The sequence below is a fragment of the Xiphophorus couchianus genome, chromosome 14 (assembly GCF_001444195.1).
Source record: "Xiphophorus couchianus chromosome 14, X_couchianus-1.0, whole genome shotgun sequence".
NCBI classification, from domain to species: domain Eukaryota; kingdom Metazoa; phylum Chordata; class Actinopteri; order Cyprinodontiformes; family Poeciliidae; genus Xiphophorus; species Xiphophorus couchianus.
Genome location: NC_040241.1, coordinates 16,737,226 through 16,764,846, shown reverse-complemented (window position 1 = coordinate 16,764,846; position 27,621 = coordinate 16,737,226). Strand labels below are relative to the sequence as shown.

Here is a 27,621-nt window from a genome sequence, read left to right as displayed (position 1 = left end):
GAAAATGACGACTCAGCTGCTGCTGACAGGACATCTCTATAAATGATATTGATATATTTATACTTTGCTGCCAGGCAGACAAATCTAGTGTTCATTTAAGATTGTTCTGATCTACAAAGTTTGGGGTTTCTTTTGGAGTAATTTTCAAATGGATCTTTTTTTCAAACATTCAGCTAAAGAAAGAACCACAAAAACCAAAGGAAAATTTTTAAATATTTTCAGAAAGTTTGAAACTCAAGATTATTTAGACCAGATCTGTCCAAGAGCAGCCCAAGGGCCATTTGGCCTTCCAGCACAGATGGTTGATGCACATTTTTAAGAAAGAAGACTTTACAGATGTATTTATTGTTTAGGATACGCTATAAGCTTTTCTAGGCAGGGAAAATAAAATTCAATCAACCTCAGAAGAATTATCAAATTGGATGCCTGTCCAAAGAAAACCTATTAGTTTTATTTTTCAAGATCCTTGATTGCCATAAAAACTGCAATCAGGGCACCCCTATTTTTTTCCCATCCATTTATTGAACCAATATATATACATTTATTTCTCTTCTAATTTTAATAAATTATGTAAATAAAAAGAAATGTTAATCCAGTGTATAATGTTTTTTGAGAATCATATTCTACCCTTTTCCTGTTTGTTTGTGGTTCTGATTTCCTGATCAAACCAAATGATTGGTTGTGAAAGTTGCAACAAAACATGCTAACAGTTCAGGTTTCAGTTCAGACGTGGGTGAAAAACGAGGACCACAACCCCGACTGTCTTCCACTCTATCACTTTATTTGTGTCATATAGATCAACACAGCCAGACAATGAGTGTGTTACGCTGTGGAACATGGAGGCTCAGTCACAAACTGTAAACGGTCTTCCTCCAACGGTGCTGTCAGCTCAGTGATTGAAGCTCCCATTGCTTGTGATTATAAGTTCAGCAACATATACAAGTCCAGCCAGAAGCAGGAATATGAACTACATTGCTTTGCAAAACAATCAGTCACAACTCAAAAGAAAACAAGATAGCATCACATAGAGTACGTATATTCCCTTTACTCACATGTGTTACTTTCCAGAACTTTCCACGCAAATATTGTTATACAAATAAACTTGACTGAAGTTATGGAAAATACCATCCAAGTTATTTACAGTAACCTCTAGGTTTTGGGTAAGTACCTGAAAGGGTTAAGAAAAGTACAGAGTTAGTTCCTGAAAGTAATTTTTATGTTTCTTTACAATACCTACTACATTTCATATACATTGAAGGAAAGTATTGAGTAAGTTCTGGAAAATAAGCTTTGGTTCTTAACTCAGGTCACTTTCTAAAAGTTACATGTTACTTTCCAGAACTTTGCAGGCAACTTCTGGAATGCATCTGGGACAAGACTCTGCTATAACTTTAATGACTCAGAAGATACTTTCTAGATCTTACCAGATACGTTTCTGGTAAGTCCAAAGAGTATTTATTGAGGCCCACAAACCTCCTGGTAAGGACCGCAGCAATCTCTTTCTGGAAAGTTAAAGGAAAGTCTTTGGCAAGTTCCACAAAATACCTCATAAACAAGTTAAAGAAAATTACCTGTTGTTTTCTGAATATACCTGGTGATACTTTAGCTGAAAAATAACAGGTAAAGTCCAAGGAAGTTTTGGAAAGTACCAAGTAATCTCTTCAAAGTACCACTTAAAGTCAAGAAAGTTTAAAAAAAGAAAAGTAAATCCTGGTAGGTACCAAGAAAGTATCCATTAATTTCTGGTAAAAAGTTCAATGAAAATCTCTAAATCAGAAATTTTGTTTTAGCAATTTTATGTTAAAAAAAGTAAGACCAGTAAAGAGGACAAAAACTTCACTAACAACCCAGTCGACCAGTGGTTTTCCAGCCACTGAACACACCTGGTGTGACATCACTGACAGGTACAAGTGCAGATGTTAAACATACTTCAGTCTCTATGCTGTTTCCTTCCTGGTCTATTTCACCCTCACTTTGCTCTCTAAATACATTATAATGTCAGTGTCGTCACAATCATTAAGGTTTGGTGCCCTCTAGTGGACAAAAACGTCAGCTTTCAAATTAAGCCAAAGACATTAGAACATGTTAAAAACATTCTGGTTGGATTTACACACAAACTGTGGCCAAATACATAACATAAACAAAGACAACAAAACGATGCATGTTAGAAACACAGCCATCTGATAAGTGCTCTCTGTACATATATGATTTAACTATTTATGTGTTTTCTTTCTGTATTATAAATGTTTGACTCTACTGCTTAGGCCAGACTATTGAAAACAACCTGTTTACATCTGTATGCACTCACACTTTGTTTTTTTGTTGTTGCTTTTTTTGCTTTGGCGTGTTGATGAATTTGCAGAAGAGGATACATTAACTGAAGAACCTGAGCAAAAGATGTTGGCAACCTAAAGGCAACCTCATCTGCACAACGCCATGCTTGAGGAGCGTGTGTGTGTGGGGAGGGAGATGATTACATGTCTAGGGTTGCCGTATTTCCATTCAGGTAAGAAAAAAGGCTGATATATTTGCTATTTTACTGCAGTGATTAAGCATGCAAACAGGCATGATGGTGCATATGTTTGTGTAAGACATCATGGGCAAAGAATCCTCTTGGCACATCTGGAGCGACACGTAAGATAATAAAACTGCGTATAAATATTCAGCAAGAAGTGCTAAACACGTTTCAACACACAGAAATGAACAAATAAGCAGTGGACCGAAACAGTAATTTTTACAAAAAGAAATAAACTTTACAAAGGCATTTGTGTTTTACTTAAACAACCTCAAATATGACGATGATGTGTGAGCAGCAATTTGCAGAAGGAAGTGAGTTTTCCTGCGTTGAGAGTACATTACATTTACAGGTTTCAGCTGCGTGTGATGAACAGAGCAGTGAAAGCAACACGTTGTCCTAAACAAATGAACGCAGCAGGGCGCTGAGTGCTTTTTATAGTGCTTCTTTCTGGTTATGATAGACACAGAAGTCCAGAGACTGAAGTAGTGATTAATGTTGTAAAAATAACTGCCTTTAATGTCGTCACATTTTCAGTTTTGTCCAGCTCTTTAGTTGCTCAGAAAGTCTTGTCCTGGTTACTGTCAACTTTCCGTCGGTCTCCTTGAGTTCAGCTTCCTTCCTTGTCCCCACTTCAGCTTGTTTTTTTATGTCTTTTTTTCCAATATGGCTAGAACCATGAACCAGATTCAGCGGATGGGAAAGTGTGTCAGGATGTGTCCCCTACATCTAACCAGGCCAGCGGTCTCCGCTCCACTTTCCCAGAAAGTTGCACTGAGAGAACAGTCAGTACCCTTATTTATTTGTCCTCTTCACACAGCTTTGTTTTTTTTATGTGCTTTTTCATGAATGTGTAAAAAGTAAGCAGAGGCAGCAGGAACGGTCAGGATAAGCTTACCTAACTAATTCTTGTTGCTACGTTAGCAGGTTTAGTGTGCTTTGTAGAGTAAATACAAAGAAAGCACAGATGGCGGTCTGTGCAGACGGCCTTTCCTGGGTTCATTTTCCAAGAAAACAAACTCAGAAAGTAGGACAAAACTCTGAATCCCCCAGGATTCCTGTCTGTGTCCCTGTGTTGGCGCTGAATCCCAATTGATCACTACTGTTTGATATTTTTGCTGATTGTAGCTATAATATGCTACCTTGCTAGTAAGCGTGTGTTTCCATGCATTTCTATGCCTGCAAAAGTCTTGACACAGTTCACATTAAGGAAATATTAAGGATTTGTTTCTCCATAAGCAGGAGGAGGTAGCAGCTCGACCTAAACTTACCCAAAGCATGTTTCTACATGGCTGAAAATGATACACAGTATAAAACCGGGGAGTTATTTTATTATTCTCAGCGATTTCTTCTTCTTTTTAAAAATCAACAACGCCAGCATAACTTGACAGCTTCCAATGCAGTCTAACATCTCGGCCTTAGAAAAGGGAGGGATATTTCATGCCTAAACGTATTTAGATATATATGCTAACAAGAGAGACGCTTCTCTGGATGTTTTCAGTTCACATTATACAAATTTATCATTGGAAAAATACTACAGATCATAACAGAACTAATATAAAAAATGGAAATTTACCTAAATTAGGTTTAAGCCATAAAAGGCTTTCTGTTTTTAGTTCTGCCTCACTATAACCTTTCTACGAGTGGGAAATATCAGGTTTAATATTTCAGCAGTATTCTGCTGACACAGCTATTGGGAAAAATGTGAGTGCATCTGTCTAACAATGTGGGTCAGAACTGGAGCAGAAATTATAATGTCTACCTGAATGCTGTTAGAATAAAAGTCTCTTGAATAACAGTTTTTGTAATCAAAAAAAAATCAAACTTTTTCATAGTCTAATTACAGTAAAATTGGAGTTCACCACAATGTCTGCGTAGAGTGCCAGTCTGCTAGGTCTCCGATGTACATTGTTCAGTGAAAGCAAGGACAATTTGAAAAAAACATAACTCTTGATGTCATGATGCCACACTCCAGTGGAAATCTGTGCCATCACTACTTTCGTCTTGGGTGTTTATTGTGTTACGCATAACATTTTACATCTTTGAGGAATTTCAGCTGCGTTCTCGGCTGTGTGTTTAAGATAAGGAAATAAAAATAACTACTGAGAGCTACCAGCCTGAACTGAAGTTGTATATTCTTCAAATAAACCAAACTAGAGGCATCCTAAAATGACGTTCTAGGAGGAAAGGGGTGAATGAGAAAAGGTGATAACATGGCAGAAGATGGCTAGAGCAAAGAGGGGCTGAGTTGAAGAGGCAACGACTGCTCCACTTTTTATGGCGTTCTCTTTAATCTCCTCCTCCAAAGCAGTAATGGATTAAGTGGTCGGGAAGCTAATGGTGAAGTAAGACAGCATGACGAGACGAGGAGGAAATCAATGTAACTCGTCTTTCATTGGCACAGATCACTATAAGAGGAGCTGGTCAGGTGCTGTTCATAGTCATAAAAATGATTTTATCCATGATTTGAAATGGAACAATATGGTTTATTAGCTCTAAATAATCAGAATCATCTGTAGTTTAATAACTTGCATTGTGTTTTCTACTTCCTCTGATTTTTTTTCTCTTACCTCCTTTGGCTTTTTGTGGTTTAAAATAATAAATATTGTTAGCTCATCTCGCTGTATCACAATCATTGTTTAATCGATGCTTCAGGCCTCTCAGATATCCACTCCCAGTTCCTCTAACGCTGTTTCTTTTGTAAAAAGAATATACTTTCTCTATTGTTCAGTGGCTATCTTTAGCACTGTTAGCCCCCCCACTCCAGCTCCTGCATAGATATATCTGGAAACACACATTTTTAAGCCTTCCGTCATCCTCACCTCCTTTCAGTAAAGCATGCAATTTTAAGGATTTACTTGCTCTCGGTCTTATCTCGTGCCTGCACTCTGGAACAACTTTGATCTCCTGAACTTGTGGGTTTACTGATGGTTGACAGGATGCACTGTGTGAGCTCACCCCCTCCCTCCGTTTGTTTGTCTGTTTATCCTCCCTCTTCCGGGCCTCTGGTTCTACCTACAGCAGACCACAGCATCTTTCTCTCTTTGCTCTGACTGAACCTGCTCCTTCCTGTGTGCGCGGCGTCTTCTTTGAGCTCCTGCTCAAACCGACCTGCTCTTGATGCGTTTTCTGTCTCACATGTCATCGCCAGCATGGCAGCTCTCCTCTCCATGTATGATGAGGACAGGGAAGAAGAAGGCATCCTGGTAGGAGGGAGGTCGGTCCCTCTCAGCCTCCCTACTTTCTCCTCCTCCTCCTCCTCCTCCTCCTCCTCCACCTTCTCCTCCCTGCTCTGCCTCCTCATCTCTCTCTCTTCCCCCGTTTTCCCGTCTCCTCACCTGTTCCTCTTCCTCCTCCTCCTCCTCGCCTTCTCCTTCCAGCACCCCCCTGGTCTCCTCATTGTTCTGTCTGGAGCCTATTCCTAAGAATCCTCCGCTCCCTCCGCCACCACTGCTTCCTCCGCCTCCGCTCCCTCCTCCGTCCTCCCTGCTGCCTCCCAGTCCTCCTCCGATGCTTCTTGAGTGAAACAAGTTGTTCTGTCGCCCACCTCCGAGTCTCCCCAGAGAGAACCCGCTGCGACTGAGCACCAGCCTTCCTCCTATGCCTCCACTGCCTGGCGCCGCCGCCCGGATCCCGGCAACGGTGGCGTTGAGGAGGGCTGTGGTCCCCATCGGAGCTCTCAGCCTGGAGGGAAGACTGGAACTTGATGTGGTTCTCCTGCATCTGGGGCAGCTCTGCAGGAGGTAGGCGGAGTTGAACACCACAGGCAGAGTCAGAGGTGGTGGGTGGGGGGCTTGGGTGGGGGTGACCCCTGGGGGTCCAGAGATGGGCGTGGAGGCTGTGGGGTTTGTGCTTCCACTGGAGTCCAGGTCCATCAGGAGGGCCTCGGAGTAGCTGGGCACCATCTGCTGGTTGCAGCGGATGTGCCACTCCAGTTCTGTCATGTCCACTGTGTTGACGCGGGAGATTGCCCTGTAGCTGGTCCCGTTCAGCCCGAATCCCGTCCCGATTCCATTCTCAGTCCCTCCTTCCACCGCAGCGCCTCGTCCGCCTCCACCCTGCCCTCCCACGACGACTCCGCCGCCTCCAGCGTCCTCCTCCTCGCCGAACAGCTTCTCCACGTGGTAGTGCACATACGCCGTGCGGTATTCTGACACGACCCGCAGCGGCCATGACAGGAGGAAAGCCGAGGCCAGCCAGAACACCCGGTGGCGAGAGAACCACGGCTGACGGGCCGGATCTGGGAAGGCCAGGATGTGCTCCCGGAAATCCACGTTTTTTAGGTGCATTCCCTCCCGGGCCTCCATGTAGTCGTCCAGCCCTTCATTTTCCCCAAAGAACCGCGCTCGCTTAAATCACAGAGAAATTAAAAATAATTTTAAAAAACACATTCAGTTACATATTTTGTGAGCTTTTCATCCAATAAAAATCCTAAACTTCAATTGTTTTGATCACTTTCATAGTTTCAAAATAATGACAACTGTACAGTTAAAAACTAAAACCTTTAAAAAACTTTTGCCCTCTAGCTTAAAGTACCTGTAATTTGTACAAACAAATCAAACTACTAATGGATAGTAAATAAATCTTTAAACAGCTCTTTACCGCAAAGTATTTTTGGTCTAGTTTCTAGAGCAAATATCTTAGTACATTTAAAATAAAACAAAACTAACTTACAAATAACTCTTTAGCAAGATACAAGAACTTTGTTTTAAGTCAAAAATCCCTCAGTAAGTGTGAAAATGACAAATTATTTTACACACACACAGTAGGTTTTATTTGGTATGGGGTAGCGTGGCCGAGCGGTCTAAGGCGCTGGATTAAGGCGCCAGTCTCTTCGGGGGCGTGGGTTCAAATCCCACCACTGCCAGAGATATTTTAGATCTTGAGATTTCAAGATACAAAGGGCACTAAAAATATAAAACCTATTATTATTAATATCAGCAATAGAAGTTACACAAATATATTTGGCAAGATATTTTGTTTTTGCAGTGAACAGGAATCTACTTTTTTACATTATCATTTTTTTACATTAAAACATCACAATTCATCTGTTTTATTGAGATGCTATGTGATAGACCAACACAAAACGGTACAAAATTAATAAAGTCTGAAGCAAAGGATAAATGTTTCTACTGATACCCCTAAAAAAAATCCAGATCAGTCACTTTGTCTGTAATTTCTTTGTACTATAAATGTAATTCTTTAATAAATAGCCATGATTATCCACTGGATTTAGCTCTGGACTTTGACAATGCTTTGATCTAAATCATTTCATTAGAGCTCTATCTCTATGTTTAGGGTCATTGTTCTGGTAGAACGTGAACCTGCGCCTCAGTCTGAAGCCTTTTCCAGCCTATAAGAGGTTTTTCAGGACTAATCAAAATTTGGCTTCAACCATCAAGCCTTACTAGCTGAAAACCAGCATCACAACAGCCTAAAACTGCCACCAACGTGTTTACATTATGCAGTGCATAGTATCTTGCACATAGACAAAAACTAAAACTTTGGTCTCACCCAAGCAGAGCCCCATCTTTCATGTTTTCTGCACTTTTGGGAGGTAGTGGACCTTGTCTGAGATTTCGGTTTGCACACAATACACTTTTCTTAATAAAATATCTTGAAAACCATGTAACTTTTCCTTCCTGTTTACAATTATGTACTATTTGTTGTTGGTCTTGCTCATAAACACCAAATAAAATACCTACTTTGCTGCTGCAAGGCACTTTATAAGCAGCTGTGAAGACGTTTTTAGCACACTTTCTTTTTTCTTCTTACCTGAGTGAGGTAAGCAGCTTCAGCTCGAGCACTGGAGAAGCTAAAGCACAGGAATGTAATAAATTAAAACAAAAATCAAGTAAAGATCAGCTTCACTATCAAACTAAATTCTAATTCAACCAACTACTGTACAGAGCAGATTTGTTAGTACTTTAGAAGTTTGTTGGTACCTGAAACACTTGGTGAAGCGGAGGCGAACAGCAGGGTGGCGCTCCAGGGCGAGCAGCTCTTTTGACACATCTTTGACGCCGTAGCGGGCGTAGTCAAACTCTGAACTGGAGGCATGAGTGTTCACTCGTTCATGGTAGACCTGAGGGAAGGTGAAAGGTTAAAAAAAAGAGAGAAACAAAATTACTTCTCTTTATTTGCTGAAATAAGCAAAATAGATGTAAAACAAATGCAAGGCCTTGTTCAGTTGAGCCATTCTTGTTTCAGTAAAACAAATGTTTTTGTTAATGTTTAACGCCTTAGCTAACAATAAATATAATTTACTTCTTCAAGTACACAACCTGAATGACTGCTGTGTTTTTTTATGACTCTATTGCTGTGCTTCCATCAATGTTTTCTTATGCACATCTTGAAGTAATGCAGCTTCAAGATGTGCATCAACAATTTTTCTGTTCATGGAAGCAGAAAAATTTGAAATAACTTTTGATTTTTTCAAAAGAGTTAATGAACTGAAGAAATGGGAATAGAAACATATTTTCAGAATAAGTCCTGACATAGCAAACATTTACCGTACTTGACTGATCAGCTTGTTTGCTCTGTTAGCATTACAATTGCATTTCTTTATTTACCTCTCTGGACAGCATGTAACTTTGCTGATGCTAGTTCACATGACAGAACAATTACAACTTATTAGATTTCTTTTTCTCTTTTTTGCAACATTGTAAAAGTTTGCTTAAAATTGACGTCACAATTAGATGGAAACATAATATTACCTATGGAAATGTACATACGCTTCCCTGGACAAACACTGAACGTTTAGTAGGGCAAACAAAAAGATTAGTGATTTATATGTACTTTAGCTGAAAACACAACTTTTGAATTTTCTTTTCTGCGTCATTTTAAAGGTTTGCTCAAAATTCTCAATAATATTAGATGAAAAGATAGCTAGTGACTCTGCTGGATTGGCTAATGGAGCGACATGTTAGCATCCTGCCCTGTTACAAATCCTGTAATCTGTTCTGCACTACACTTTAAACTGGGCACCTACTGGCCCGTATAGAAAGTGGTTGCCAAGGAGACTATGACATTACGTTGATGGAGACGCTGCTAACCAAGGATTTACATAACTTGCTAAGGTAACTCTGGGCATGAAGAGATGAGACAGATGGTGCTTTCCATGTCTGATCTCCTGACAGCTGAAGGAAAATGCTAATTCATTGAATCATATTGGCATGAGAAATTTCTATACTTATACTTGTTATAAATTTGACAGAAAAGCAATGAATAAAGAAAGAGCCCGCTCACCTGTGTGGTGGTGTATGCATCTCCATTGCGGTATCTGGTCACCTGCCTGGTCCTCCTCACGTAGTGGTAGCTGATGGCCTTCCACCAAATACATGGAGTGGCCTGCTGGAGTCTCTGCACCCGCTCATACACTTCCTAGAAAAAGGTTAAACTGAAACAACTTCCTAAAAAAACAGACCAGCAGGAACAAGACAACTATTGTTTTGGTACAATAGACACAGCGGACAAGACAAAGTTTAATTATATCACAATGATTGTTGTTGGGTTTTTTTGCTGGAAGCAACTAAATCATTTTACAGTAGGACGTTTTTTCATTACAGAACACAACAGCCAGGCTGAGTCAGGTCAAGTCATTTTCTACTTGATGAGGCAATAATTTTTCCAGAAATGATGGAGCAAATGTCTACATATTCTCTCCTGGAGAAACAGTGAGCTTTCTGTAGGAGAGAGAATGATGCATTGATAATTTATGTGTACCTTAGCTGAACTCCTTATTTTAGTCGGAGTATTCTGGTAGGAATGCGTGGTCTTTATTACCACAAAGTGCTAACACAGAAGACAAAAACAGATTACATATAGCATCATGCAGCATAAAACTACAGTAGTTAAAAGCCAGTCTGAATAAATGACTCAAACATTTTCTTAAAGAATCAGTTGAAATAACATGAAAGCATCCTACAATCTGAGGGGCAGCCGCTCGGAAAGATTTGTCTCCTATGGTCTTAAAAATGCATTAGAGGAACCAAAAACAATGCAGTTACATGTCAGATACCTGGAATTCAGCGTGAGCCAACATGGCCGTCTTAGAGAAGCAGTGCCAGCACTCCACCAGGTAAACCACGTACAGCATCGCAAGGAAGGCCAGCGGGATGTAGACGTAGCCGCTGGAGCATGGGCTCTCCAGGTGGAGGATGTCATTGTAGTAGGCGGCGGACGTGGCGTCGTCGGCGCCACCAAGAGGCATGGAGGAGGAAGAGCCGAGGACGGGCACTCGGCAGAGAGCGCACCAGGCCAGCGTGGCGAAACAGCCGTACATCAGCAGCGTCAGGAGGAGGCACTTCCAGTGGGACTCTCTGCACAGGGAGGAGGCCAGGGACTGCTGGGTGGGCTTTTGCTGTGGGAGCAAACAAATATTAACTGTTACATGTGTTACATGTTTCCTTATGCAACACAACATCCGCCTTGATATTCAAAACTACAATACAGGATAGGCATTTATTGTGTTGTTTATCATTTATCGTGATAAATTTCTTATGGTAAGAGCTTTGACTTATCGTTGTCACAATAAATTCCAATTAATTCCAATTAATGATGACTTAAAATCCCCCAAACTGTTCACATTGTCAGGATTGATAGTTTTATTATTTTCTACACCATTTGTTCAATGAAAGCCAATAAATTTGATAACTGTATTTTCTATTTTTTCTATTTTATTTTATTAATTTTTCTGTACTTTCAATAAATTTTAAAATACAGTTATCATGCATGGCTTAGTAACACAAATCACACTTCTTTATGCGACTGATATCGTAAAGAAGGGTGTTACAAATGGGAATGTTTTTTTAAGCGTGTGTTTGTGGGGCTATAATTGCTGGGACACACAGTTACACAGTTACCTAAAAACGATCTAACAAATCATTCTTATTGTCACTTTTATTGTTATCACAAAAGTACCGGTAAATATTGCGATAAAATAAATCCATATCGCCCACCCCTAGTGCAATAAAGAAAGTAACATGAATAGGTGTTAATATTTTATCATGAGAAGAAGATTTTTTTTTGTCAAGGAAGGAATAAGGATGTGCTTCAGGATGACGTCTGGTAAAGTATTAATAACCTTCCTGTTTGGTAAACAGTGTCAGATTTCCAACCAAATGTGCAGCCGGAGGCCTGGACCAAAGGAACGCATTAGAACTGCTCCATATCCATCGGAGGGTAAGTGCTGCACATTAGACACGCACACAGTGTTTACAGCGCACTCAAATACACAAGCATAGCTGGTGTGATATGCTTCCTTCTCCGTCCACACGCACGATCTCAGCATTGTAATGCAGCCGGAGGAGAATATGTGAATAATTTAGATGAGAACGATGCTTCTAGACGGTTCCCCAGCCAACTGACTCGGCTCCAACATCAGCAGCGCGTCGGTGCTGATGCAATGCGTGCATCAATGACAGAGAGGCAAAAAAATAAAGCTTGTGTCACACAGTTTAAGAGTGAAGACGTTGGGTTTCATCCCTGATAAAGACGAAGGAGTGTTTGTTTCCTGTTTCACTTTGTGGGAAGACAAAAAAAAAGGAGATGATGAGTTGGGAAAGAAAAGCAGATGGGATGACACCAGTGTCCTTCTCTCCTCTCAGTCAAGTCTGTCAGCATCTATCCCTCTATTTACCTCACACATGAGCCTTCATTCCCTCAATCACTACCACTCGCTCCTTTTCTCATGCACACTCATCTCTTTTCAGCACAGTTGAACCACAAGGTGATATTTGATGGCGAGCTGGACACAAAGGCTTTAGATTTTTCTCCTGTATCTGCTGATCGTCAAGGGCAACGCTGTGAGGCAGAATCAATGGGACCGCTCAACCAGCTGTTCACCGTGACGAAAATAACTCCCACGAAGCATCTAATAAAAGCAGTCACTTTAAAAAAAAAGACTGGTAGAGCATCTTCCTTTCGTTCTCTTGTAATAGTTCTCCTTTTCTTAACTTTGTTTTCCCCAATATACAGTTCCTTTTGCATTTTAGCATGTTACATTCTCAAACTTTGATTTCTTGGGGATTTTATGTAACACAAAGTAGTCGATAATTGTGAAATACACATTAATGATACTTATACTTTTAAAGTCTGAAAAGTGTGTGGTGTATATGCATTAAAACTTTGCAGAACCACACAACTTACAGCTGCAGGTTTTTAAGGGTGTCTGGTTTTAACATCTAACTGAAAGTCTAGAAGTCAACTATAAAGCACTTGCTGCAAGTACATCACATAAAGATAAAAGCACAGCAACAGACTGACAGTATGAGATGAAACACAAATTTATTGCTATACTTCTATCTTGACTTTAATTGGATGATATTCGGAGTGAATATTCCAAGTTTAAAGTATAGTAGTTAGCTGGATTTGATCATTCTGTCCAAGGTTTCCCCCGGAAAACTAGCTAAGCCCGGTGGTTGGGGCGCTCGGCAATCATTCATCCAGCGGCCCGTTGTGTTTTTGAGTTAAAAAATGTTGAAAGTTGACAGAAATGTTGAAAATATTACTTGATAATTATGTTATTGAAAGATTAATACCTGAACACCAACTATAAAGTCTTAAAAAATGCAAACATTTTTAAAAGACTTAAATAAATAAGCAGTGCTTAGCCTGGTGGGGGCACAAGTTAAGCCTGGTGGCCGCCAGTCTTATAATACACTGGAGGAAACCCTGGTGTCAGAGTTAAAACTGAAATGGAGGTTTGATGAGCCGTTACTGCATTTCAAGCTAAACTTTTGTTTAAAAAAAGAAGTTTAGTGGATTGTTAGCTTAAATTTTATTTTTTGTGTTTTTGTGATGAAATAAGCTTAGTTTCTGCAGGACCAGATTTTGTTTTTCTCTGATTACTCACCAATGACAGTTTTATACCCCAACTCTCATTTAAACTACTCAACAGCATCCTCCCTGGCCTGTCTGATGTGTTTTTTGATCTTCATGATGACGTTTGTTGCTTTAAGTTCTCTAAAAGATCTCAGAGGAATTCACAGAACAGCTGCTTACTCAGTTTAAATTACACACACACACAGACTAATTGCTAAGTCGGTGAAGGCAATTGGTTGAATTGGATTTTATTTAGACGTCTACGGGCAAAATGTAAAAAAAGAAAAGAAAAAGTTGTGAATACTTTTGCAAGGCAGTGTATAACCTCTGACTCTTACCTCCACCTTTGTCCCCACCCATACATCTCCTCTCTTATTTCCTCTTTAAAGCTCTGTCTCCAAGTGGATTGATCGAGCTGACAGAGCAGAGCAGAGAGTGAAGCGGTGAGCAGCATGTGAGACAGAAATTATCCTAAACTTTATGAGTGTGGGACAGGAAATGTAACAAATAGCAGGTGTAGGAGATTACACGTCACCTCAAGAAACCCGTCTGGTGACATCTTCCCCATCTTCCTTCTCTCCACGTTTTTAACTAAATATCTTTCACACCTGCAAGTATCCAGCCAACAATTTCATCACGAGTCTGCAACAATGCAGCCAGTGAGACAAAAATCTGCCCCAAGACAGGAGTCAAATTATTCGTGTTGGCACTTACGGTGCCAGGTCCCTCAGGGAGGGAAAACAGGATGCGGTGTGGGGTCACTTAGCATCAGAGCTGCGTCTCAAAGCAACAGCAGTGCCAACAATATAAATAAACGTATACGAAAATAGAAGCAAGAGTTGAATTTGCACCGACAAGGACAACTCTAGTTTATAGTCAAACGACGATCGCAAAACCAAGTCTATTACAATTTTTTTTTTAAATAATAAAATATAGCGACTGTTCTAGAATCTATTAAGAAACTTCCACAATTATAATTCTTAACTTGAAGGACAAAGTGTTGTACTAAACACTTCGGCAGCAGAAAATGTCTTAAAAAAGCAAGATCAAAAATATGTCTTTTCATTATAAAGCACAGACAGCACAGCTCTACTCAGCTCTACTCTACCATTAGCAATTGCAACGTAGTAGTGCGTATTTTGCTGGAGTTTCAAGTGTGCTGAGTCAGACTTGACTTTTTTAAATTCATTAAGACTAAAGTGACGGATTTTGGTAACTCCACTGTGACACCTAAAGTGTTTAAGATTCCTTGGACAGGTCTAATAAGCTGGTTGTCACAAATCTGGGGTTTTAAATGGACCCTAATCTTGAATTTGACAGATCAGATTACTGGAGTTGGTAATTTAAAATTTTCCAGTTGAAGTAGTTGGTTAAAATAAAGCCAATTCTTTCCAAGCAGCACTTTGAAGGAGTAATCCCCATGCATTAGTTATCACTTAGTTAGATTACCGTAATGTACCTAATGTAGAGGAAAGTGCTTCATCCAGCTCATCTCCAGAGCCGGTAAAATGCTGCAGCTCGTCTTTTAGCCGATACTCTGAAGTTTGAACACATTTCCCCCCTTTTTACCTTCAATTCCTACACTGAAGGTTATAGTGCAAAAAGGGCAATAGTTTCCTTCTTCTGACCCAGCAAGGACTGGGTAGCTACCAGAGAACCAGTTTTGGTCCCAGAACGGGTTCTTCAGCTTTGGAAGTAAAAGAAAGTGGTGCAACACCTGCCCTAGCAACAGTTTAACTTTGGAGTTAAAGTAAAGATCTGCTTCAATTATCACCAAACCTTGGCAAATCATACCAATGGATTACGAGTTTGATGCATTAAGTGAAAGCATTGTAGCTGCTAGCTAACTAGCCTGATTGGTCTGAAACCAGGAGGTTCCCAAGTCTTCACTATGATTTTATTTTTCTTTTGGGAGAATCTGTTTTGGAATCTTACTTTCCGTCACAAGATGGTTTCTATTATTCGTTAAGAGTTGCCTCAGTCAAGCCTCAAGTGATCAATGATCAATCAGTCTTCCTGAGGATAATGTAAAGAACAGAAGAACAATCTACAAAGCCAAATCTCAGGGGAGTCAGTTCTTGTTTTTTTCCCAAACTGCCCCACAAGCAATAAGAAGAATCTGTCCCAATGCCCCTGAATTTAGATGGTACAAATTACAGTACCAAATTTATTTCAGAGCATCTAAAGCCTGAACCACCAGTTAGCTTATTAAACTTAAGTTGGATCCTTAAGTCCAGGTTCTTATTTTAGGTTCAGAAAGCTCTTAACAAGTCTGTGCAAACAGCAGATCTACTCTTCTTGCAAACAGACTAATTTTTGCCATAAAATGCATCTGCTATGCATAAACATGCTTGCTGAGTTGCTTTGAACATATTTCCTCATACTAAAAGCGTAGAAAACATTCAATTAGCTTTCAACTTCACAAATTACAAACTACAACTATTGATGAATTGGGTTTTGATAGCAGGTGTACTTCAAATCTCCTCTTTGCACATAGTTCTCCATCTGTCCACTGTACACACTGTTTTCACACACCTTTTCCAACATGAAGTGCTTAATAGAATCACTCTCTCCCACATTGATTCTGTGTTCGAACTGATTCAGCTCGTTAGGTGTGACTGGAGCGGCTATAATTAGCTGCCCCAGTGCGTGGGTGGCGAATGAGGTAGGGAAGTGAGGAAAATGTGTTTTTGATGCCTGCAGAGCACAATTTAAATCCATTTCCTCTTATTGGGACTGAATTGAGCCCTTCTCGAGTGTCAGGCTACAAGCTGCAATAACAGATAGATTGTTAGCACTTACTGAGGTAGCCATGTGTCACCACAGTCTAACGGTGATACAAACATTATCCCTCTGCCTGAAAATGATCATCCGGCGTAATTCTCCCACTATAAATGTAATTCAACAAAAGTATTAGCAGGTAAGTCAAGAAAACAACTGCTTTTGTAGATGTCACAGAAATAAAACAGAAAAAAACTACATAAAACTTTAATCTTATGCCCAAAGACGGTCTTAACGTCCTCATCCAAAACCAGAGGGAAATATTGTCGAAACATGTAATGGTTCAGCCAACAGAAATATTAACAAACGTTACAAAAAGACATACTGTCATCATAAGCGTAAAGAGTCTAAAAAGCTGTTTTGATCATAATTTTTACAGGCTTTTAAAATAATTTGTAAAGTCCTTTTTGAGGCATTTTGTCTTATTAATTAGAAATATTTAGAAGTATGAAAGAGGGTAATCCCTTAAAACTGTGTATTCAATGAGAATACAATGTTGGATAGAGTCATAAGCTGACCGTCTCTTCATGCTGCAGTCTACTCACCTTACACAGTTTAAATAGGTCATTGTGCCGCTTAGATTTTTTTCCCACTACATCCACAAATATTTCCCACTAAGTCCAACCTTCATCACTGTCGGTTTTTTAATATCACAAAACGGAGTTAATAATCTTGCTCTAGAAATTCTTTGGTGACTTCTGTCAAGTTATAGAATCACCAACAGGATTGCAACGCTATCTAACGATATCCCAATTAGGACTTTTTTTGTCCAGAATCATTATAGAAAAAGTATTTCCTGATAAAGAGCTGTCAGTTCAACACTGCATTGAACCCAATGCTATGCTCCAAAACTTAGTGGTTTTTAAGAGTGATAAAATAACACACTGTTTTCGTCAGAACGACACGATCTACATTACTATTGTGATTGTCTCCGGCTTAACTCGATCACTAATAATGTTGACGCTGCAGGCTCCATTTTCGCTGACAGTCACAGATATTTTGTCCCTACTCTGGTTTTGACAGGACAGACTTTTGTTTCTAAAGACATATCTGATGGAGCAACAGTCTTCAGTGAAACCATGCCTACTTAGTTCCATTGTCAACTTTAACATGAGATTATTGTGTTGCTGATAATTCTGCAGCTTTTAGCCAAGATATGCTCATTATTTTCGAAAACTCTGCCTCTTTTGCACTCAAAACACAGACAGAGATAGAGCTGCAACAGCCGATCCAGTCTCTTTTTTATCTGTGAATGTTGTAAAGGTAGAAAAGCATGCAGATTGTTATTCTAGAGTTGTTAGAATGACAGAAAAGGCAAAGTCAACCTAATTTTGCCAATCATGGATACAGAAAGGTCATAATTTTTTTTATATATTGGTTGCTGCACAGGTCACAGAAACTAACCCAACATCAGGGTATCAATAGTTGAGTGAATTATTTTCTTATATTTGTATTTTTTGTTTGTGGACGAACAAAAATAGGCTGAAAATAGAGCTGCAAGATTACAATGACAATATCAAGATGACTAACCCACCCTTTCTGACTATTATCACTTTGTGATATTTAGCATCTCATACACTTAAAATAATTCTGTCCAACAGGCCAAAAATATAATTTGCATCCAGAACCTACTTGAAATGATTTGAAATTCAATATCCTGCCAAATGATGCGTTGGAGCTGCCTTATGCGATTGCACACAATTGATACTGAGGATGGAATGTATTTGTCAGATCCAACTAACTTTAAAATATATTCAGTTAACTTTCCAATTAGTTAAGAAATATATATTTTTAACTAAGATTTTAAAACCTGTTGTGTGTCATATGTTAATAATAAGTAAACAGAACATTTAGACAAAACTCCAAGTGTGGTTTGGCACATTTTACATCCAAAAATCTAATCTTTCAACACTTTGAAAGTTAGTCGAACAGTCCAATAATTTGAGAATTATTTTGCAATAAATTAGTACTGGTTGGTTTACTGCAGCAGACCTCAATGCGGAAAGGAGTCATTTTTGGTTCCATGCAGGGATCTGTGTACCAAAATTACCATTTTATTGTCAATCACGCAGCTCCGCCTCATTTGTAATTACGCCTATGTGAACACACATGCATAACCCCATGTCGACATGAGAGCAAATAAAGTTAATGGAGGTAAGAGTGTGCAGCTTGAAAGGGAGAGCTAAATGGAGAGAGAGGCAGTAAGACTCCACAAGGCGAATCTAAAACAGGAAGGAGATGAGAAGGGGAAGATGAGAGTAATGGAGGCAGAAAACAGATGGAGGCTGCATCATTGGATTACATCGCACTGTCTGCAATGAAGGCCTGGACACAGACAGGAGAAAGTGGTGGAATAAAGTGAACGGCAGCATTTAACACCCCATCTACATGTTGACGCCTTACATTAATGAGGTCTAGTCCCTCTTTCTTGATTTTGATATTTGGTTACAGAAACAAAATCCTCTGATAGATGCAAAACAGAGTGGTTCTCTGGGTCTGAAGTCACACTGTTTAAAGCCAAATAGAGCTAAAAACACTGCATATAGAAATTAGTAGCTTCCAACACTACTCAGAGGCTTTGTACTATTTATTAAATTTAAAATGATTTTTGCTGCAGTTTCAACAAAAGTAGAAAAATACAAATATTTTTAAGTCATCAGGCAGTTTAGTTCTTTCATGGTAAAGTTTAGAGATGAGACAGAACCATAGTTAGAAATAAGCCAGTAAACTATATTGTAAATCGTACCATTCCTGAGCTCACTTCGGTTTGTAAGTCCACAGGATAACAGGATGGTACAGTTAGGATGGAGCTACTGGCGTGACACTACACACTCCATTGACTGGGAGACAAAAAACAAAAACGTCATTGCTTGCAGCAAGTGGTAGACACACTAGTGTGGTAGGCATTTGGGTTTAACACCGCCTCCCCTGAGCTTCCTGCTGCCAAATGCCAGCAGGAAGCTCTCCTGAATACCATAAAATAGCGTACCATACCGAACCGAACCGAACCGTTCAGTGGAAACAAGGCATTGATGACCCTCCAAGACTTTGGGAAAATATGTCATTGAGTCATGAGACACAAGGGGAACTTCCTGGAAGGCATGAGTAAAACCTCGTAACACAGCATTACGGAAAACAGAACATGATACTGATGATACACAGTGGCGGTAGTGAGATTGTTTTACTGCTTTGCAATTTCAGGACTTGGATGGCATGATTTCAGGTGGACTTTGTTTATGTGAGAGGACAAGGATCCAAAGCCCTTCAGCAAATTCACAAATGAATGGCTTAAAAACAGCCCCTTAAAATTTGAGTTTTGGAATGGCCTAGTCAAAGTCTGGAGTTAATTTGGTTGATATTCTGTGACTTGGCCCTTAAACGGGCTGTTCATGCTTGAACAGCCCGTAATTCTGCAAAGAAGAGTCAATCAGATTGCTCACAGCAAAGTGAAAGACTCACTAGCAGATGTTGTTAACTAGACAGATTCAAAGGGATTTATTTTACAGCCAGGTTGATTTGGACCGCTTGTTGAGGGCTGCACAATAATAGGAAAACATGGGATGTCTGATAATATTGGAAAAATGCTAAATAATAATAAAACTTACAACAGGAAAACAAATTATTAAAAGATATTAATCTTTGGCTTTGTGGCAAACATATACCCCAGATAATCAGTAGTCTACCCAGGCCATAAAAATAAATAAAACTACTTTTTCCATCTAAGCAAAGTTTTATTGGAAATATTGCTTATAGCCAACATCTGCTGTCTTGGAAAATAAAATAACTTTGTAGTTTGTTTTTTTATCCCCTGGCCACTTTACCAACCCTTTATCTTCCAAAGCTTTTTATTCAACATTAAACATGTCTGTAATGTGTCACATACATTACAGACATAACGTTGTAAGTTGCTACCACTTATTGCACTCCAACCCATTCTTTGAGATGCACATAGCGATGCGATAAAAAAAAAAAAACATTGTGGAGTCCTACTTTTTTCCCCCACTAAATTATCGTTAACAGAATAGATTTTTGTATTTACACTAATTATCTTTGTCTGATACTAAAATTTCTTTGATAATTTTAAACATGGGGCTGCATGGTGGAACAGTTGCCTTGTAGCAACAAGGTTGTGGGTTTGAATCCCAGCCTGGTGTCTTTCTGCATGTTCTACCTGAGCATGCATGGTTTCTCTCCAGGTCCAAAAACACTACTGTTAGTTTATTTAATACTATAAAAGGCCTTTAAGTGAGTGTGTGCGTGCATGATGGTGTGTCCCGGAGATGGATTGACTGTCCATTGTGTACCCCGCCTCTTGCCCAATCACTGCTGGCGATAGGCACCAGGCCCCCAACAACCCTTCAAGGTCGATGGAAGGATTTGAAACATTTCAATGTCACTGGAGAAAGGAAATTAAATGTCTATGCGTGCAAATACATTTTTACAGCACTTGGGTGTTTAAGTAAAAAACAAAGCACAGTGCAGTGGGGGCACTGCGCCCTAAAACACATGAGGGATGTGTTATTCTGTGATTACGCTCACATTACGTGTGATGGTGTAATTCTGGATGTGATGTGGGTGTGTGGCTTCACTGTGATGTAATCCCCCTGTGTAGTTTTGAGGTGACAGCTGATGGATGACATGTTTTACTATTCCGTGAAATCAACACATCATGCAGCAGAAGGACGTGGATTTTGAATTCTTCTCACCTAAACCACTCATTTTTCACTCATCCATATTAAAGTCAAGGTCTTATTGTGTGTCTTTGTGTGTGTAAACCACAGCAAGCATGAAGAGAGCACAGCAAAAATAGCTGTTTTGTCAATGAAAGAGCAGCAGCGAACAAGAGCAGATACTACAGGATGTAGAAATAAGGGGTTGTTTGGGAACCACCAGGGATGACACAATGCTTTCTTAAAGGGAGGAGGGGGTCTAAAGGACTCCTTCTGATCAGGCGTAAACAAACGTGACTTTTTAAAAAAAAAAAAAAAAAATCAGAGCATGTCCTTCCTCACCTGCTCTCGTCCCGACCCTTCCTCCAAAATGGGCTCTTCTGCGGCGGCCGTCTCCTCCTCCGTCTGCATCTTCCTCCCCTTTCCCTGTCTCCTTCCTCCACCTTACAACCGACCACGGGCAGCTCCCACGCAGGTAACGTCCGAAGTCATGGGCCTCCCCGGCGGTAACGACGGAGAAGCAGGGAGCACGGTCACCCCATCCGCCGCCGCAAGTCGGTGTCCGATTTCACGATGGCGGGGCCTGCGGCAAATGAGCCTCATCTGCTGCTGCGGCCGATGCTGATGGTGTCCTTCCCGCGTCTCCTCCTCCCGGCGCTGTGACCCCGCTCACAGACGGTGCGGTACCCGCTCCATCCCCCCAGCTCCTCCGGCTCCCTGCTTCGAAGGATAAAACAAGAAATGAGAGACCGGGAGGAGCAGCCGCAGTCGGACCCCGTCGTCGCGACTCTGGCAAACGGTTTACCGTCTCAACGGCCGCCGCTCGCGCTCACCGAGCTCCGTGCCGAGTTGTGGCACGTGAGGGCGCGTGACCGGCAGCGCAGGAGAGTGAACGCACGCGAAGCGGAAAATTTTACCCGTCGTTTGACCTGTTAGAGGGGAAACACGAGAGAAACGACCAGGTGACGACAGAAATTAAACTTTGTTTATCGTACACCATTTGCTGGGTCGCCTTTGACGTCAAACCCCAACAGTCCCACCCCCAATTTTGTGCACCAGAGAGCAGAGTATTACGTTCAGCAGTTAATTCATTTAAATCATAAGAAACCGTCTCCTACATCTCATGAAATCACAGCTGAAGTCCTACAGTTAATACATTTCATATGGTTGCAGCAGGTGCAAGACAAAAAGGGGGAAAAAAATAATAATCAAGAACTTATTCTCCAAGGCAATTTGTAAAGCACATTTAATACAGTATAATCGAAAGGAATGCAAACAAAATGGGATAAAGGCACATTGGAAGAACAAAATACACAATCTAAATCCTCATGGTTCATGCCTGACATCTTTACTCTCCATATCTTGAAGACTTTTTGTCCCTGATCCAAGAAGCAAGGCAATTTGTGTAGCACATTTTCAGCAACAATGCAATTCGAAGTCATCCACATGGTTACCAGTGTGTAATAATGCAATAGCAAATGACAGCTTGTCCCCATCATTGGAATTCAGATGTATAGTATCACAATTATATTGGTATCATCTTTTGTCTGTTGGGTGGACTATAAGTGCCCTAAATAATGCATTGAATGTCTATATTTAGTGGCTGGTGTGTAAAGACATACAGACAGTTATGGAGACATTGTAAAAAATAAAAAGGATCAGAAAAATGGGGGTAATCATAAATTAGTATCACAATTTTCAGCAACAGTATTGCAATGAAATACTTTCCTCATATTGTCCAGCTCTTATACATACATATAATTGAAGAACTTGAATGGTGAACTTATTTGATTCTCCAATTGTGGGAAGAAAACCATTTGCTTTTAAAGTTTTATTCCAGCAAAGAGCCTTTTTCACAGCATAATACCGGACTACATTATGTGAAAATGGCTTCATAACCAGGCTGTGTGTGTGTCTGTACATCCTCCAGTTCAAAACCAGGAGTTAGATCATTTCTGAAGTGACTTTAGGAGTGAGTCTGCAATGCTGTTGGCTTCTGTGGGGAGTTTCCTGGCCAAAAAGAGAGTCTTGAAAGGTGAGTTACACTTTAAAGAGTCACCGCCTGCTTTCAAAAGAACGGCTGTTGGGCGTGCCGTGGTGGCGTAGTGCGACCCGTATTTGGAGGCCTTGAGTCCTCGACGCGGCCGTCGCGGGTTCGACTCCCGGACCCGACAACATTTGCCGCATGTCTTCCCCCTCTCCTTCCCTGTTTCCTGTCAACCCACTATTACATAAGGGACACCAGAGCCCACAAAAGACCCCCTTGAGGGGTAAAAAAAAAAGAACGGCTGTTGATTTGTATCAGTTTGATGGTTAATATCTATCTATCTATCTAGATCAACCGTTCCTATTTAACTGTATAGATAGATATCTAGCTATCTAGACAGATACATGGCCACACAGGGACACCCTCTAAAAGGAAACAAACGCACCCTTGAGGACAACCCAGTATAACACTTTCATTCTATAGGCTGGAACATTGCCAGGCAACGGTACTTTTTGCTTTGAGAGAGCAGAAAATGATTTGAAAGCAAGCAGAGAGGTTTGCAAGTGGAGATTTGATCCGAACAGACAAGTTTGAGGAAAAAGGTTTGAGAGAGCTCAGAATATTCTAAAGAGAGCAAAAGGTTTGAGTACAAACATTATAAATTTTTGAGGAGAAAGACAAAGTCCTGCTTTCTGACTGAAAATGTAAGCACAAGTTTTAAATGTTTTGAGAACAAAAGACATGAAATCCTGCTTCCAGACTGAAAATGTGTGCTCTCAAATTATACCAGAAAAATTCAACCCCAAAATTCCAGTTTTGTTTTCCCCTTAAACTGGATTATATTTCTGTTTGACGGCTGCATGGTGGCACTGTTGGTAGCACTGTTGCCTGGCAGCAAGAATCCTGCTCTTAGTTTGCATGAACTCCCTGTGCATGCGTGGGTTCTCTCCAGGTACTCCAGTTTCTTCCCAGTCTACCTGGGATCAAATGAAACTAAATAAGAAGCTGCCAGCAATGAGAAAAAGCTGCAAAGTCACCACTATTATTTGTTGGGGACTATATTTTCAAAGTTCAATCCAGACTGGAATTAGCCGCAAATCACACTGAAGTCCATGTGCTGCAAGTGTGGCCTGAAATAAACAAACAAAAAAAACTATTAATAGTTCACACCCTTTAATATCTCAGAGATAAGGTGATTTTTAAAATGTTTTTCACCTGAGAATAGATCAGGGGGCTGAAGGCTCATCCATGTGACCTTCTGGCCAGCTGTGAGAGCAGATGGACTCAGCCCCTGCCTGTCTGCATGCACTCATGGACTTCTCCACATAAAATCTCTCAGTAAGGATGAGTGAAGCTATGTAAGGAATGTTTTTTGTTGTTGTTTTTGTTGTTAATACCACCTGAATATAAATAGTTAAAATTCCCATCTTAACTTATTTACGCAGGACGCTCCAAAGGATATCAGCAGTGACAGGAAGGTAGAGAATGTCAGCTTCAGTGAGGATGATTATGTCTTCGGAGACGTACTTCTTCAGCTCGATTCCGTCACACGTGGAAAACAGCTGGACCTGCAGTTCCGTCTGCAGACCTGAGGGCACCTGCAAAGTGATTAAACTGGTTTAGTTTGAAATTAATTAAATTCAACCTGGAATTACATCATCAAAACATGCTGAAAAAGTTGGACTGGACTTTTAAGCTGTTGTACAGACAGTTGATTTTCAGGTGGAAACCTACAGGTCCAGGGTGGTAGATGACTCTGAGGCCTGTGGATGGAGGAGGCTGCTTCACGGTGAACCTGATAGTAGCAGATTGAAAAAATAAATGCATACAGAATATTATTCCTTTGCAAAATGGAGCTGCACCAAAATCTGCATCTACCCGCTTGGATCCCTTGTTTGTTTTCTGATGGTGTACCTGGATGGGTCGACTCCCAAATTCTTCATTGCCACGGTAATGGTGGCGTAGGTGCCCTCTTGCTGTGTACCAAAGTCAACGCGCGATGGGTTGAGCAGGAAGCCCCTCAACGCAGCACCGGGATCAGTCAGGGTAGCTATCCGACAATGCCTCCTCACAGGTTCTTCCACCTTCAGGAACTGGAACAGAAGAAAGTAACTTGGACAGAACACAGAAGTCTGGTATCTATCACTTTTCCCCTGTTGAAGGGGCAGTATAATGTATTTTCCAGAAATATAGTGGCATTTTATAGCACACTATGCAACCTTCAGTTATAAAGATGCTATTTCTTTCAGTTATGACTTAAAATAAATACGACTTGAAATTAGACCTCTGTGTTAAAACATCCTGCTCGTTCTAAAACTCCACCTTCAGGAAGTCATTACAACAGCACTCCTCTATTAACCCTTGAACAACGTTTTTATCAGCGATGCACTGAGAAGTAGCTCGTATAATGAGCTCAGCAAATGCACAGTTCCACCCGGTGTTGGCTAATTGCTCGGGCTAGTCTGAAGGAGCTAAGTTGGGGAGTCGCAGGGCAGGTCTGCTCTGTGAGGTGGAAACTCTGTAGATTGGAAACTGCAGCTCTGAAACTGCAAAAGGAGAGGCATCTTGGTCCCCAAAGGCATCCTACAAGCTGAATGGTTGCCACAGGAGATTAAAGGATTTCTAAAACATGCATGAAAGAATCAGGTTAACACATCAGGTATGTCTTTGATAAGGGAATAACTTTATAACATGATGTAAAGCTGTATAAAGGCAATTTTGCATAATACTGCCACTTTAAGAAAAGGTATACATACTGTTATAGATTTCTGCTGTTGCTTTCCTTGTTACTTTTAGGGGTTAAAATGCATTTTACTATTTGACAAAAGTAAGAAGAAGAAATAAACCAATAATGGAATAATGATTTAATTTATTAGGGGAAAAAAGTTATCCAAAACAATCTTGCCATGGTTGAAATTATAACTGGCCCCCTAACATCTGATTAAGAATCATATTAAACAACACCAAATTGTCTAAGACATCTCAAAAAGTTACAAATCATATTACAAATTCACTGACATTTGAGTCTGCAAAGGGTTACAAAGCCAATTTGAGGATGAGAGCCTACAACAGAGTTTTAGGGCTAGACTAAGAAAAATAAAACAACAAGAATAAAGTCAAAAATTACAAAATTAGTCATAATGTTACAAAAATAAACTCTTACAAGAATAAAATTCTAATATTATGCGCAATCCAAAAGCAGTCTTAAAGCTGCAGTACAATGAGGAATGTTGAGCATCGTGTGAAGTTATACTTTGGTACTGGTAATCTAAACAGAAGAGCATAAGGTTGCTATTAAGTAGCATGACAAAGCCTGCCACTGATAGCAACCTGATGCTAATGTGTCTACTACAATATAACACTGATAATATTAAGACTTTATTCTCGTAATTCTTTCTTAACCTGGACCTAATACGCCATCATACACGCCATTATCCACAAATGATGAAACCATGGAAAAATGATGGCCCTTCTCTGGACTGGCAGACCAACCAGGATTAAGAGGAGAGCACTGACAACTCATCCAGGAGGTAAAACAAAAAGAAAAGAAAGGCAGACAGGCTGCATAAAAGACAGATAGAAAAAGAAAAGAAAGAAAGAAAGTAATGGTGGTCTAAAACAAAAACTAAGAAACTGAAGGGATATCTTGTGAATATTTACATGTTTGTTTGGCACGCTGCAGGGTTTGGAGCCGCGGAGGTAGCCGGGCAGTCTGACCTTCGAACTTCTGGGTTGTCCCGTCACATCGACCTGGACTGACTTACAGCGCCTGGATGAGCTCCTGCTTTCACCTATTATTAATCAAACACAAACTAAACAAAGTATGGCTGCAACATTTGCAGCAGCATGTTCGACTTCACAGAACATGCTTTCAGAAAATAGTTTGATGCATTCTTTATCTATATGTAGTGAAGAAAAATGAGTTTTTAACCAAAACATTTTTTCTGCATTTAATTTATATAATTTTCTTCTAGTTAAAATGAAGAGGTAATGTGTTATTATGGACTCATTAGAATATGACACAGTAGGGAACAAACCAGGAGAGTGTTTGGGGAGGTCTGAGTGTCTCCTCTCACTTTCTTCTGCTTGACTAAAAACAGAAAACAACCGTTATGATGCTTTGTGTTTTTAAACATGAAGCAAATAAAACATAAGCTTTGTTCTACCTTTCTGGCGAAGGAACTGGTAGGTTATAAGGTTGTGAAGCTGCAGAAACAAAAATAACTTTAAAATAGTACACAACAAATATTTCACTGCAGCTCAACTAAAACAAGTAATATGTGCTCAGCACATGATAAATAACTCACTGCTCTGAGTTGATGCATCTTTCATATCAGGCTCAACTCTGTCCACACTGGTACTTTTATCAACACTGTCCACCTTGGTAGGCAGTGGAAGATCCTGTGATGTACTCTTTATGTTGGGTCTTTGGCACTGTAGCAGATTCTGGAAAAACAGGCAGCTGATCAAATTCCCTTTGCCATTAATAAGGTAATTTTAATAGAAAAGTATTCTTAGAATTTGAGAAAACTAACAATAATCCCCCAATGGACAGATGATGCTGATTAGCTTCATACCTTGTGAATTGAATACTGTAAATGTTGGTCTCATGCTAAGGATCCTACTGGAAGTGTGTTGGTACTTTCTAGCAGTTGGAGAGTGAACTACAACTGGTTTGTGGAATCTGAACTGTGCAATGACCAGACCACACTAAATATGGATAAAAAAAAATTCAGTGAATAATCTGAGTTAGATTTCTAATGTTTGGTTTGAGGCTTTTTAGCAACGCTAGGCAAACAAGGAATGGGAATGAATAACTCTAGCATTAGGAAATATTTAAAGTT

General features: G+C 40.2%; 2 protein-coding genes and 1 non-coding gene across 4 annotated transcripts in view; 1 reads left to right on the top strand and 2 right to left on the bottom strand.

Moving 5' to 3' along the window:
- Positions 1-760: 760 nt before the first annotated feature.
- Positions 761-21,687, bottom strand: LOC114157566 (transmembrane protein 151B). Its single transcript, XM_028038639.1, has 6 exons — positions 21,133-21,687; positions 10,536-10,877; positions 9,764-9,898; positions 8,461-8,600; positions 8,291-8,330; positions 761-6,864 (listed from the first exon to the last, which is right to left on the bottom strand). The coding sequence occupies exons 1-6, from the start codon at positions 21,199-21,201 to the stop codon at positions 5,650-5,652; spliced, it is 1,941 nt and encodes a 646-aa protein (XP_027894440.1). The 5' UTR covers positions 21,202-21,687; the 3' UTR covers positions 761-5,649.
- On the top strand, positions 7,301-7,382 carry trnal-aag (transfer RNA leucine (anticodon AAG)). The gene has a single exon. It is a non-coding gene; the product is annotated as a tRNA-Leu (tRNA).
- Positions 21,688-23,817: 2,130 nt separating the features above from the next.
- The window catches only part of spag17 (sperm associated antigen 17), a 28,887-nt gene continuing 25,083 nt past the window's right edge, over positions 23,818-27,621 (bottom strand). Inside the window, exons 40-48 of one of the 2 annotated variants that reach the window (XM_028038637.1) lie at positions 27,085-27,223; positions 26,944-26,983; positions 26,815-26,867; positions 26,438-26,571; positions 24,692-24,870; positions 24,512-24,572; positions 24,240-24,375; positions 23,993-24,125; positions 23,818-23,907 (exon numbers count right to left, since the gene is read on the bottom strand). In XM_028038637.1, coding sequence (XP_027894438.1) covers positions 24,004-24,125; positions 24,240-24,375; positions 24,512-24,572; positions 24,692-24,870; positions 26,438-26,571; positions 26,815-26,867; positions 26,944-26,983; positions 27,085-27,223 — 864 coding nt within the window. In that variant the 3' untranslated portion in view covers positions 23,818-23,907; positions 23,993-24,003. The remainder of the gene's footprint in view (positions 23,908-23,992; positions 24,126-24,239; positions 24,376-24,511; positions 24,573-24,691; positions 24,871-26,437; positions 26,572-26,814; positions 26,868-26,943; positions 26,984-27,084; positions 27,224-27,621) is intronic. The other variant, XM_028038638.1, reaches the window with a different exon arrangement.

Bases quoted from the DNA above. Each gene is read 5' to 3' on its own strand.
- LOC114157566 (XM_028038639.1), bottom strand. From the start codon at position 21,201: ATGCAGACGGAGGAGGAGACGGCCGCCGCAGAAGAGCCCATTTTGGAG. The intron at 9,899-10,535 runs GTATCTGACATG...ACCTTTTTCTAG, and splicing joins TGGCTCACGCTGAATTCCAG to GAAGTGTATGAGCGGGTGCA. The intron at 6,865-8,290 runs GTAAGAAGAAAA...CTGTGATTTAAG, and splicing joins AAGCTGCTTACCTCACTCAG to CGAGCGCGGTTCTTTGGGGA.